Consider the following 12,017-nt stretch of genomic DNA (forward strand, 5'->3'; position numbering starts at 1 on the left):
AAAAAAGATGACTTTTAATTATTACTATTACTGGCATTCCAGGGAATTTTCTGTGCTCTCAGTTATCACGGAAGGAGGTGCAAGAAAAGATTGAGGGAGTGGCTCTCCATTCCACTTCCAAAGTCGTATTAACAGCCAGCAAAGAAACTGTGTTCTCCAGTACTCCTTCATAGGGGTTATCACAAAAGAAATGCAATCATAAGAAGAAAGATGGCTGAAGAAGACAACAGTGCCCAGCCCCACATCAGTGCCAGCGGTAACCGGCCTTGGTTACCCCATACACATTCCAGCATGCCCCTTCTGACTCATTCCATCTGAGCTCCACCAGAAAAGAAAGTCATGGTGATCGGACAACACATGGATGCAGTGCAGGCCACAAGACAGCTTGATGCAGCTTGGAGAAATTAAGTGTCGAATAGTAACAACACAGCGGGTTTTGCTTTGTGGCAGCCCAGAGCAGTTTGTCCGAGCTCTTTCTCCTCTATTGTGCTGGCAGCAAAGCACTGAACGATGCTGCCAATTGAACTCTTCCAGGAGATACCTGGAATGGGAGAAGCAGACATGCCATGCGAAACAGGCTGACAGCAGCTTGCAGTCCTCCACGGGGCCATCTCTCCTTTCTCACCTAGCTGCACCGTTTGAGGGAAGTGCACTGGCTCGCTGGCCCCAACTTTGTTTACAGCCGAGACACGGAATCTGTAGGGCTCGCCAGGGGTGAGGTTGTCCACCACGAACTCCATGCTTTGAATGATGCTCTTGCTGCATGACTGCCAGCCAACACCTGGGATTTTTCTCTCCACTTTGTAGCCTAGGATGTCGCAACCACCGTCGCTCAGCGGCTTGTACCAAGACAGAGTCACAGAGTGACTGCTCGCACGTAAAACTTTAGGTTCTTCAGGGGGATCGGGATGGGCTGAAGGCACAACAGAGGTCCAGTGATGCATGATGTGAGCAATATTGCTTTCTACTAAACATTGTTTCTACAAACAATGAGAAGGACGCGTGACAAATGCACTGTTTGATTCAGTGTAAAGCCCAGTGTGCATGCCCGTGACCATGAGGTGAGTATGTGTGCCACTGAGTTTTCCTGCACTGGTCTACACTGCTAAGAACAAATATTCGTCCTCCATCTGCCCTCTCAGACACTCAGTGTTATATATTATTGTGACTTTTTCCTACTGCTTTGTCCCACCCAGCTCAACATAAAGATGGCTCTATACTGTGCGTGTTGTTAAGGAACTTGGCTGAAAGCTCTAAGTGCATTTGGGCTTTGATTTTATACAGCTCAGGTCTGGCCTTGGTGGAAATCATGTTATCACTGGACTACAGAGTCACTCTGGGAACTTCAATAGCAAGTCAAGTGTAATTGCTAAGTCACAGCATCAGGCAATAACAAATACATGATGGGAATGGAGTGGTGCTCTATCAGACTGACTACTGGCAACCATACTCAGTACAATGGAAAATGTCCCTCACCTAATACTTTTGCCTAGAAGACAGAAATACCTATCCTAGTCTTCAAGTTTGAGGCGTTTACCAAATCAACAACCTGCCACAGTGTTTCAATCCAAAAAATTCAAGGCAGAAGATTCAGCTCTTTCATTTCATAGATTTCATAGAATCAGAAAGGTTGGAAAAGACAACTAAGATATTGAGTCCAACTGTCAACCTATCACCACCATAAAACCCTAACAACCCATCCAGCTCCTGGTTTTCTGGGTGCTGAGGAGAAAGGGAGAGTTGCCATTGACCATGGAAGAGGGACCATGGCCACTGACCATTGACCACGGAAGCATGATGAGCAATTGACCACGGTCCATTGGCCATGTTTTGTATGCTGCATAGCTTCTATAGACTTCTTTCCTATATTTTCAGCCAAGAAAACTTGCCAACAGAGGGATTTCATGAGGATAGCATTTTGTAGTATCCCTGTAGTAATTTAAGGATGGGATGGTCAGTTAGTGGGTCTTGAACATCTTCAAGTGCAGCTAAAACACACTGCAATTATCTCATAACCATCCCTGGGGCTGTGCCATTCCTTGGTGACCAACCTATCCCACTGTGGGAAGGAGACAGGTCTTGGGGTGCTGGGATGGGCACTGCCAACTCATTTGTATAACACACCCCACATAGTTTGGCAACTACTGCCTTCTCCACTCGCAAAGTACTCCAAGAGGTTCTCACTTTCCTATCTCTGAAGCACGAGGTGGATGTCGCGTGGGTGAATTCCACAAGAAGACTGTAACATGCAGCTCAGTAATCTGGAACACTGGTTGCCTTTGTGCTGGAGTAGATCAGCAGATTTCAAAGGGTTATCCTCTGCCCCTGATTATTTTTCCACGTGCATTCTAGCACAACTACCTCCTGTATCCACGTGTTTGCTGAGGGTGGTGTTGAACTCTGTAAATTGACTTCCATGCAACTGTGTTAACGTTTTAAAAAAGACTGCGGTGAAAGAAAGCTGGTGAACATCTCTACCATCAGTGGCCTGATCTAATTTTCTTCTGATGGGCTCAATTATTGCTGGTCAAAGAACAAGTTGCCCTGCAGCACCTTCTCAGACTAAGATCGCTGACTTGGGACACGGAAGACAAAGAGAAAAAAAAATCAGTACAAGGATTAGAAAATTTGAGGTTGTAGCTCACTTCCAAAGGAGATTTCATTTCCAGTGTCACTAGGCTAGAATGACAGACACGTACAACATATGGACTTACCCAGCACAGACAACTTGGCCGATGCAATTGCTTCCCTGGAAGCAAACGTCACCTCTCCTGAATGATGTGGTTGGGCTTTATTCAGAATAAGTTTGTATTTGTTTCCATCTGCTTGTATCTCCCAGTCCTCATCTGGTTGGATCTCCACATCATTAAAATACCAGGTAACTTCGTTAATTGGCACAGCTTCACTTAGAGCACAGCTAAATGTAGCTTTCTGCCCTGGAGAGACTTCCACATCCGTGAGAGGCTGCAAGATCTGCAGGCGCCATCCTACAGAGGAAAACAGGTAATCAGACCCTCAGTCACTGAAACAAATACAGGTAAGAGAGGTTGTGGATATTTATGTTGAATCTCTGGATATATGGGCCTTGGAGACCAAGGGAATCATTAAAATGGAGGTTACATATATCACCTAAGGAGATGGTATCCTTGGTGTCTGAAACTTCCCAAAACCTGCAAAAACCAACCAGCAATGTCTTTCTTTTCCAAGTAGCAGAAAAATACAATGGAAATACCTAAAGGAACTTCCTCTCTGCCATTCATAACATGTTCCTGGCTCATTTGCCCTTCCCAATCAGAAAGACAAGACTCCCCATGCAAGTCTTGCAGTTACCTTTCACCGTGAGGAAGGCTGAGGTCACCGCGTCACTGCACATAAAAGTCACCCTGCAGCTGTCCTGCAAAGTGAGGTTCTTCAGCAGCAGCAGATGCCTGCGCCCGTTTTCAAAGTAAACCATCTCCGTGTTCTCTGTGGTTTTGGCAGGCTCGTCGTCAATCAGCCAGTTGTAGTTGTAGCACTCGGGCTTGGAAAGGTAGCATTCAAACAGGGCTTCCCCTCCTTCCACTGCTTCCACGTTCTCCAGGCCCTGGACAATGCTGTTCTTGGCTAGCAAGGAAAGAAAACCAACAGCATTAATTGTCTGTTGCATACATCTGAGCATCAGCAAGCCTTGGATCATGGATGATTCCCACCACTGGAAAGCTGATGGAAAGGGTGGGGATGTGATAAACTGTGCTTGAAGGCTTAGCTTAGATTCATAGAATAACCTGAGTTGGAAGGGACCCACAAGGATCACCCAGTCCAACTCCTTGGCTGTTATTTTTTCCACCAGTCTCTAACACAATACGACATATAAAAACGTTGTAACTAGTGAGATAGTTTAAAAATATAGTTTAAAAATAATGATAAACCTCTGGGACCTCATTTCATCTAGGCTTCTTCCGGGAACCTGACTTTTGTTTTTGCAAATTCTGACAAAAAATGTTGGCATTCGTGTGAACGGTTGATAGGAATGGTTGATAGGAAGGGACAGCTCAGGAAGATCAAGTATAATCAGATTTCTTCAATCCCACAACAGGAGATGTTTCCCACAGGTCTCCCAGGCAGTAAAATTACCATCAGAACTGGGGAGATGCCAACCAACTGGCTGCTCACGGCGCAGCTTTACTCCTTCTCATGCAAAGCTATGCAAGAGAGTATTGTAGCTGGCAAAGCTATAATGACTGCCATCTGAGTTAACAATACATTTTGCAAATCTGCCTCTAGGAAACACACAGAGAATTAAAATCTACTTTAAAAGAATTTTGAATTGTAAGTTTTAGAGTCATTACGAAGGCCCTGTGGTAATGGATTAGGTTTATTTTCTCATGCATGTGTGGTTAATTGTGTGGTCAGAAACGTGCCCATGCCTACACACTCCGTTTGCCTGCAGTCACTGCATGCATCTCTTGGCCTTTGTAGGTAAACAACCAGCCTGATGCCAAATTAAGCATGGGCTGGTACTTGCAAATGTAATTTCTGTCAGACTAACTCCATGGGTAAATTATACGCGCAGCAGTGGGAAGGCACAGTTAGGTAGATATGATTTACACAGATACCACAGAATGGTCAATGCCATCTACAACATAAACCAAAGCCCTCAGACATTAGAACTCTTCTGTACGAGGTAAAAAACAATGCTGATTTACTCATTCAGTAGCAGAAAAGGGCATGAGCTACTAAAACATTTTTGTATTTTACAATACTCATACTCGTGGAGTACAATGAGGGTTTTGTAAACCTTGGAGAGCATATCATTTTGTTAGGACAGATACAAGCCTTTTCTTTGTACATTTTCAGAGCATTATTTCCCCTAACTATGAAAAGCAGATAACTGCAGATCCTTCCTCCCCTGAGATGCTTTTAGATAATATTCATTAATACCTTTCTATCCCTAAAATGGAAAGAGCTTATCAACGTAGAAAATGCTACAGTTAATAATGTCCTGAAGTTCTGCATTCACGACTCTGATTAGACAAGAAGGCAGAATTTTTATTAACAAAACACAACAATTCAAAGATCAAATCAGAACCCCTGTACTTGCTGGTTGAACTAATTCCCTCAGTGACTGAAAACAAAAATTCCATATGCAAACAGCAGAAAAAAAAACTAATGGCCATGAATATCAAATCATAAACCTACTCCTAATTGTATCTGCTGATCGTCAGGACCCTTACAAATGCTGATTACAAGTGAGAAGGTATTTCCTGAGTGATCAGTATTTGAAACAAGTAAAATCCCAAGCTATTTTAGCTTAGTTGAAAATAAAAATAAATTTGATGCTATCCATTAACTGCTGGTTTTAGAGATCTCGTGTGTAAAAAACACTCTGTAGCAGCATAAAAAGTGTTGTTATAATTCCTTTGGACCAACATTATACTGGTAAGTTCACAATAATTCAGATGGGAACATTCCATAGCATTGATGTGGCAGCCAAGTCCAGTTCCATGTGGAAGAGCTGTGATGCATAAGCGGTGTAGTAAGTGCACATTAATTAGAACTAAGCTCCAGTGAAATGCTGCAGCTTCATATTCAGTTCCCAATAACTCCTAGCTGCTGTCAGCATCATTATCAGCACTGGCATGAACACCAAAGAAAGGGTTCTAACGTGTCCCTTATTGCGAGATGCTGCCATGATTTTTCCACCTCTTAGTTGGAAACCACGATAGTCTTCCTCTTTGGCTGGAAGACCTCACCTTGAACATCAAGTGCAGCCATCACTTTAGTGCCTTCAGCTTCACAAGAATAGACGCCACTGTCTTCTGGTACCGTAGGTTTAATTTTTAGCATGCTTACATTCCAGTCCTGATCGATAATCACTCGCTGCCCATCTGCAAGTATTTCCTGATCATTTTTCTTCCATATGGCGTGCACTGGCCTAGAATATTGGCATATGAACTCTGCTGTGCCATCTTCATCAACAGTTATATCCTGCATGGGACTGACCACTTCAATGGTTGGATCTGTCAACCAACACGTCAGGAAGGACATGCATTAGTGGATCCTCATGGAAATGGCAACCTAGAGATTTTGACAAGCACAGAGCCCGTGGGAAGCAAGCAGAGTGAAAGTGCAAGCAGGAAGCTGACTGGACACGCTGGGCATGAGCAGTTTAGTCTGTGCTCGTGTCAGCATCAAGCAAGATTGAAGCAAAACTGGTGCATTAGAATGTAACTATCACACTGGGCAATGGACCACAGCCTGCACTTGGACACTCTCGAACATTAACTTCTGTACAGAGCATCTGCTGAGATTCCCTCCAGCTCTAATTTTCCTCCCAGCACTGCTGAGATGCTCCAGATGAGAGGTTTCACATAGGGTGTGAAACACTTCTGCTTCCCAGAATGTGGCAGGAGTGCAAATCTGAGACAGAGAGTGCAGTGGGTGGGCTGCAGTGAGGTGTTCCCTGCAGTACCTGACCTCTCAGTGCCATGAACCCTACTGGAGGCTCCTTCTGGAGCAGACTGCAATCACTCACTGAACAGAAATGCAAAGCTCAAATGCAAATATTCATTCCTGTCGTGTGCTAGTGAGAGACAAAATCTGAGGGAAAATGATAACCTTTTGCTCTACAGCAGCTGTTCTAGAGACTCAGCTGTGTGGACCTATTGAACTCTCCCCCATCAACCATTACAATCTCAAGTTGAGAGCCCCAAAAATGCTGGGAGCAGCTGGATGGGCAGCTCCTCTGAAGACAATTTGAGAACTATTGGTGGTAGGTGGACGGTTGGACTGGATGATCTTGTAGGTCTTTTCCAACCTTGGTGATTCTATGATGAGATCCAACAGGTTGGTTTTAAACATTCAGAGTCCTTCTTTTAAAAGAGTATTTCTGCTTCTTGGAGAAGCAAAGGAGAGTAGGAGAGTAAATCCAACCTCCAAATACCATGAGCTTCCAAAGCAGCCCACGAGTCTCTCCCAAGATGTTAAATTGGACCACCTGCATACAACAGCAATATATATGCTGAAAAGGAAAACCTTAATGAAGTCAGAAGTCAGAAAAGTGAAGTCTCTCTGCATTATCCTTCTAAGCAGGACCACATCAGCTCCTTTAGAAACTTGAAAGGGCTACTGACAGTGCAGCTCGGCATAAAAAGATAACAGAGAAAGTTAATAACTGTCCTTAACTTTTAAATTGTTCTTCTGATCACAAACTGGCTAGAATAAACTACACTGCAATTCCGTCTGAATGCTCCTGTTGAAACTGGTGCATTGGGTGGAGGGTTTGGGGTGTTACTGGAAGGCCTTGGGAAGCAAAGACAGTTTTACTAACGTCTCTTAGAAACATTTTCCAAGTCTTGATCCTGCTCTCTAAGTCTCCCTCCACCACTCAGTGTGTCTGCAAGTGTGCCAATGGAGAGGAGGCATCCATGGCAGAGCCTGGGGGTGTTTTGTTACGCAAGGAAGAAGCAAGAAGAAGCAGGAAGGTGTCTTTGCAACTGGAGGAATACGCTACCATCCCATTTCATGAGATGCAGACACGCTCCTCACAGCAAATGTCACCTGTGGTCTTGAAGGAGGAAGGAGTCCCAGTTCCAATTGCAACGTTCCACCACTGGGTTAAGCCCTTGGCAGCCCCAACAGAAGGAAGCTCCTTGGGGCTTAGGAGCCAAAATCTGCATGGGGCCTGTGATCCTCACATGATGGGTCAGCGAGTGAACACAGTTCTAGGACAGTGATAGTCTGAAGACAGATCTGTTTCTAAATTTCTGGCCAAAATGAAGTGCAGGAAGTTGGCTGTTCATACAAGCATGGTTAGAATTTTACTAGTTTTTACTTTCCTGTTGAGCACAGTGTAACAGGGGTGGCTTTTTTTCAAAACCTCCTTCATCCTAATTCAGTTATAGTCATATGCTACTGGGATTCATGTTTACATTAAAAAAAAAATTGTCTTAAAAGAAGCACAAAGTATCCACACGTGTAGTAGCATGAGCTGGCTTGGACAAGATAATCTCCAAAGCTTCCAAAATGAAAAATTATGTGATTATGTGAAATTAAAATTTCTCTGGAGCCCCTTATTTGGCTGAATAGAATACCTAATTGATGCACTTGGTTTTATTTTATGCAAAGAACTCCCAGTGAAGTTTTTTGCCTGGAGAGCTTGGAACCACATTTTGCCTCTGGAAATATGAAACTCAAAATCTCTACACATGGACAGGTGATTCTTGGGTTTTACACACTGCCTCCAATGCTGCATGATTCTGATGCTAGAAACAAATAATTTGGCCTTTTTATCGCTGCATGGATATAACTTTTCTGAATGTAGAAGGGTCACATTAGACAGAGAAGGAGAAACCAATCTCTGACTCAGTTCCATATTGTGGATCATTATGGTGAACAGTTACAGCATGAGAGTAGATTTTAATAAAGAACATCTAACTCCTTCTATCTCTTTATATAAAAATCCCATTTCCAAGCAAGGAATAAGCGTTACTTTTTTCCAAAAAAAACCAACTTTTCCCAATGGCTATAAAGGGACTGAACAGGAAGCAGCTTGCTTTACCATGAAGTCTGGAGCTCAGTGTTATTTGCAGTTTGTGGCTACCCTTACCAAATGAGAAACAACATTCACCCCACAGACAAGACTTTGCTAGTACAATGATGGTCATTAGCATTCTGGCAATCAGCAAACACGGCCTACTTTGTCATTGTGATGCAGCAATGTCATATGCCATTTGGTTTCCAGAGTGAGCTCTGAAGCCATCAGCATATGAGCACAAGGCCTTGTCTTGGTTAATTGTGGTATTATAAGGAAAAAGTTGAAGGGAGATGAAAAGAATCAGGCACTACCACCGAGGTGAAAGCGCAGTTACTTCTCCTGTATTGGTTCAGCTCTATTGAGATGTCCAGTGCAAGCAGTAGCTCTGGCCCTGCAACCCTTCCTCACCTCAACCATTGAAGCGTTGATGTGGTTGTACCTACAAGACTTCTGGAGTGAGTATGGCTGCCCTGCAGAAGCAGAGAGCCACAGTCTACCGTGACACAGCAGAATTGTGGAGAGATTTAGTAAGGGTAGCCAGGAAGGCAGAAGCACTTGCACACTGAGCAATTCCAGTGGTGGCCATCTCTGTCTTTCTAACAACGAAATACCTTTGACTAATAATTTAGCTGAAGATATAAGAGAGCCAGCTCTGAAGGTGACGGTGCCTGAGTCGTGGCACGCCACATCATTTAGGGTTAAAGTGTGGATTCTCCCGTCCTGCTCAGAGATTTCAGTCACAAAGTTGTTGTGAAGGGGAGATCCGTCGAGCCACCACTGCACGTTCTTCACGCCTGGGTGCGACAGCTCGCAGGTGAAAGTGGCCGACTCACCCACAAAGACGTCTGTGTTCTTTAAACCAGAAACTATGACTGCTTCTTCTTCTGTATAACAGAGCAAGAGAAGGTGCCAAAGGAAAAGAAAAGCATAAACATACACAAGTTCCTTCCTGTAGGACTAACCAAAGCAACAGTGCATGCTGTCCAGGAGAATTAAACTTGTAATGCTGTTCCAGGACTAAAAAAAAAAAGCTTAATTTTTCTCCTACCCTTCACCCACACATAGGGTATCGTGAACATCTGCAAATGGTGTTTCATTGCAAGGACAGTGTTCTAAGAGGAGCTCCTGTGTGTTGCAACCACCTGCACCAACATTTGTAGGCAGTGCGAGGCAGATGGGAAGCTCACCATTTAAATGGGGTATTTATGTTCAGTATATTAAAAAAGTAATAGAGATCAGCAATGATAGAAGTCGTGCTGAACAATGCCCGATTTTCGGTATTTTTTGTTACAGTTGGTCCAACCACATGGTTTTTAAGCAGCACCACTATCTCCTTTGGCGCACAGTGCAGTCACTGCCCTGACTGGTGGTAATTTGTAAGCATTAGTCTGACCTCAGCCTGAAAACAAATGTTCATATTTCTACTGAAATCGGGGACAAAGTGAATTGAATTCCATCGGTTTGCATCAGAGACAAGTTTGGACAGTTACCACCAAAGATTCAGGAGTAAAAAATTCAGGCAGCGAAATCAGAGCACTCCCGCCAGGCTTCATCTTACCTTGCACGTACACAGAACCCGTGGTGATCTCGTATCCAGTGCTGCAGGTGTAATCCCCACAGTCATCGAGCTCCACGCCGTGGATGATCAGCTCAGCAGTGCTGCCTTTCAGCTTCATCTCGTACTTGTCACTGGGCTGAATGACCACCCCTCCTTTTCTCCACTCAACGGGAGCATCTGGCTTGGAAATCTTGCAGTGCAAGATAGCTGTCCCCCCTTCTTGAGACTCCACATTTTTCAGTTCTTCCTTAAACAGCACGGGTAGTACTGCAGTGGAGAAGCAAGCTCAACAGTGACAGTGCCCAGAGGTGAGGGACTTGCACGCAATTTTCTGCAGCTTGGCATTCCCCACCTTTCTGAAACACAGCTCCCCCGAGGGCAATGCCAAGCCCAGAACGGGACTTTGGAATTGTGCCCTGGACACTGATGGTGTGAAGATGACCACTGCTCCATAAAGGACTGGCAGAGGTCACAGGCTGAGTAAGGGGTTCCACGTGTGCATACCCACAATATTCAGCGTAAACAATTAGAGGGAAAAAAAAAATTACCAGTTGCAGCAATTGGACACCGAATCACTGAAATGACACACTGAGAAGAATCATGGAATCACTCAGGTTGGAAAAGACCATTAGGATCCCCAAGTCCAACCACTGACTACCCCCACCATGCCCACTGACCACGTCCCTCAGTGCCACACCTCCACGTTTCTTGAACACCTCCGTGATGGTGACCCCACCACCTCCCTGGGCAGTCTGTGCCAATGCATCACTGCTCTTTGGGAGAATAAGTTGTTCCTAATATCCAACCTGAACCTTCCCTGGTGCAATTTGAGGTCATCCCTTCTCGTTCTATCACTGTTATCTGGGAGAAGAGACCAATTCCCACCTCACTACAATTTCTTTTCAGGGCATTCTAGTGAATGATAAGGACTCCCCTGAGCCTCCTCTTCTCCAGACTGAACCCCATTTCCCTCAGCTGCTCCCCATAGAACTGTGCTCCAAACCCTTCACAGTTTTCTTGCCCTTCCATGGACACTCTCCAGCGCCTCAATATTTTTCTTGTAGTGCAGAACGCTGGTTATGGGGGCTAAGCTCAGGATCTAGCCTGAGTGACCTTGTTGCCTGAGTTAAAAAACAACAGCACTCAGTATAAAATGTATAAAACCACACAATCCAGAAGTATAGCCACTAGAAAAAGACACAGATCCACACATCTAGTGCTGCTCAGGCACAAATAGCTATAATGGCTTCATTTAAAATGGGCCTGGATTCTTCTTTCAAGAACAGATTTAGGATCAAAACCCTTCCTGTATTTTGAATTCACAAACGCAGTGGGCTAATAATAACTCAGTGATTAAATTTTCATTAGTGGGAAATATTGGTGATAGGTGGACGGTTGGACTGGATGATCTTGGAGGTCTTTTCCAACCTTGGTGATTCCATGATTTCAGTTCTACAGAAGGCAGCCACAGCTTTTCTGCTTTCCAGCAAGGCTTCTCCTACCTTTGACTTGCAATGATGCTGTGGTCTGTTGATCCCCTGTGTCACATGTGTAATCACCAGCATCCTGAGCCTCAGCATCATAGATGAAGAGCTCCACACGCGTCCCCTCCTGCCGGATCTCGTACTTGTCACCTGAGTGCAGCACTGTATCTCCTTTCCTCCACTCCACGGGCGCGCTGGGCTTTGTCAGCTCGCAGTGCAGCATGGCAGTGCGCCCTTCCTCCACCTCCTCGTTTTTCAGCCAGTGTTTGAAAAGCACGGGGAGGGCTTGAAGGGTGCAAAGAGAACAAACAGGCAAAAGACAGATAGAAAACAGAGGAACGTTTTGTTGACAAGGTACTGGTAAGAAGTGGAGTGGCAGTGCCCTTCATGAAGCTCACGTACAATTCTGGCTTTGTTTACCTGGATAAGAGGGATGTCTATTTCCAAGCCAGACAGAGCA

At 44.6% G+C, this 12,017-nt stretch overlaps 1 protein-coding gene across 10 annotated transcripts in view; it reads right to left on the reverse strand.

The window, feature by feature from the left end:
* OBSCN (obscurin, cytoskeletal calmodulin and titin-interacting RhoGEF) overlaps positions 1-12,017 on the reverse strand; it is a 140,488-nt gene that overhangs the window by 64,302 nt on the left and 64,169 nt on the right. For 8 of the 10 annotated variants that reach the window (XM_021389266.1, XM_021389262.1, XM_021389265.1 and 5 more), the window contains 6 exons: positions 11,576-11,842; positions 10,074-10,340; positions 5,733-5,999; positions 3,331-3,603; positions 2,715-2,987; positions 626-913 (listed from right to left, as the gene is read on the reverse strand). In XM_021389266.1, the coding sequence (XP_021244941.1) occupies positions 626-913; positions 2,715-2,987; positions 3,331-3,603; positions 5,733-5,999; positions 10,074-10,340; positions 11,576-11,842 (1,635 nt within the window). The remainder of the gene's footprint in view (positions 1-625; positions 914-2,714; positions 2,988-3,330; positions 3,604-5,732; positions 6,000-10,073; positions 10,341-11,575; positions 11,843-12,017) is intronic. The other 2 variants (XM_021389261.1, XM_021389264.1) reach the window with 2 other exon arrangements.

This window comes from Numida meleagris, chromosome 2 (genome assembly GCF_002078875.1).
Source record: "Numida meleagris isolate 19003 breed g44 Domestic line chromosome 2, NumMel1.0, whole genome shotgun sequence".
Taxonomy (NCBI): Eukaryota; Metazoa; Chordata; class Aves; order Galliformes; family Numididae; genus Numida; species Numida meleagris.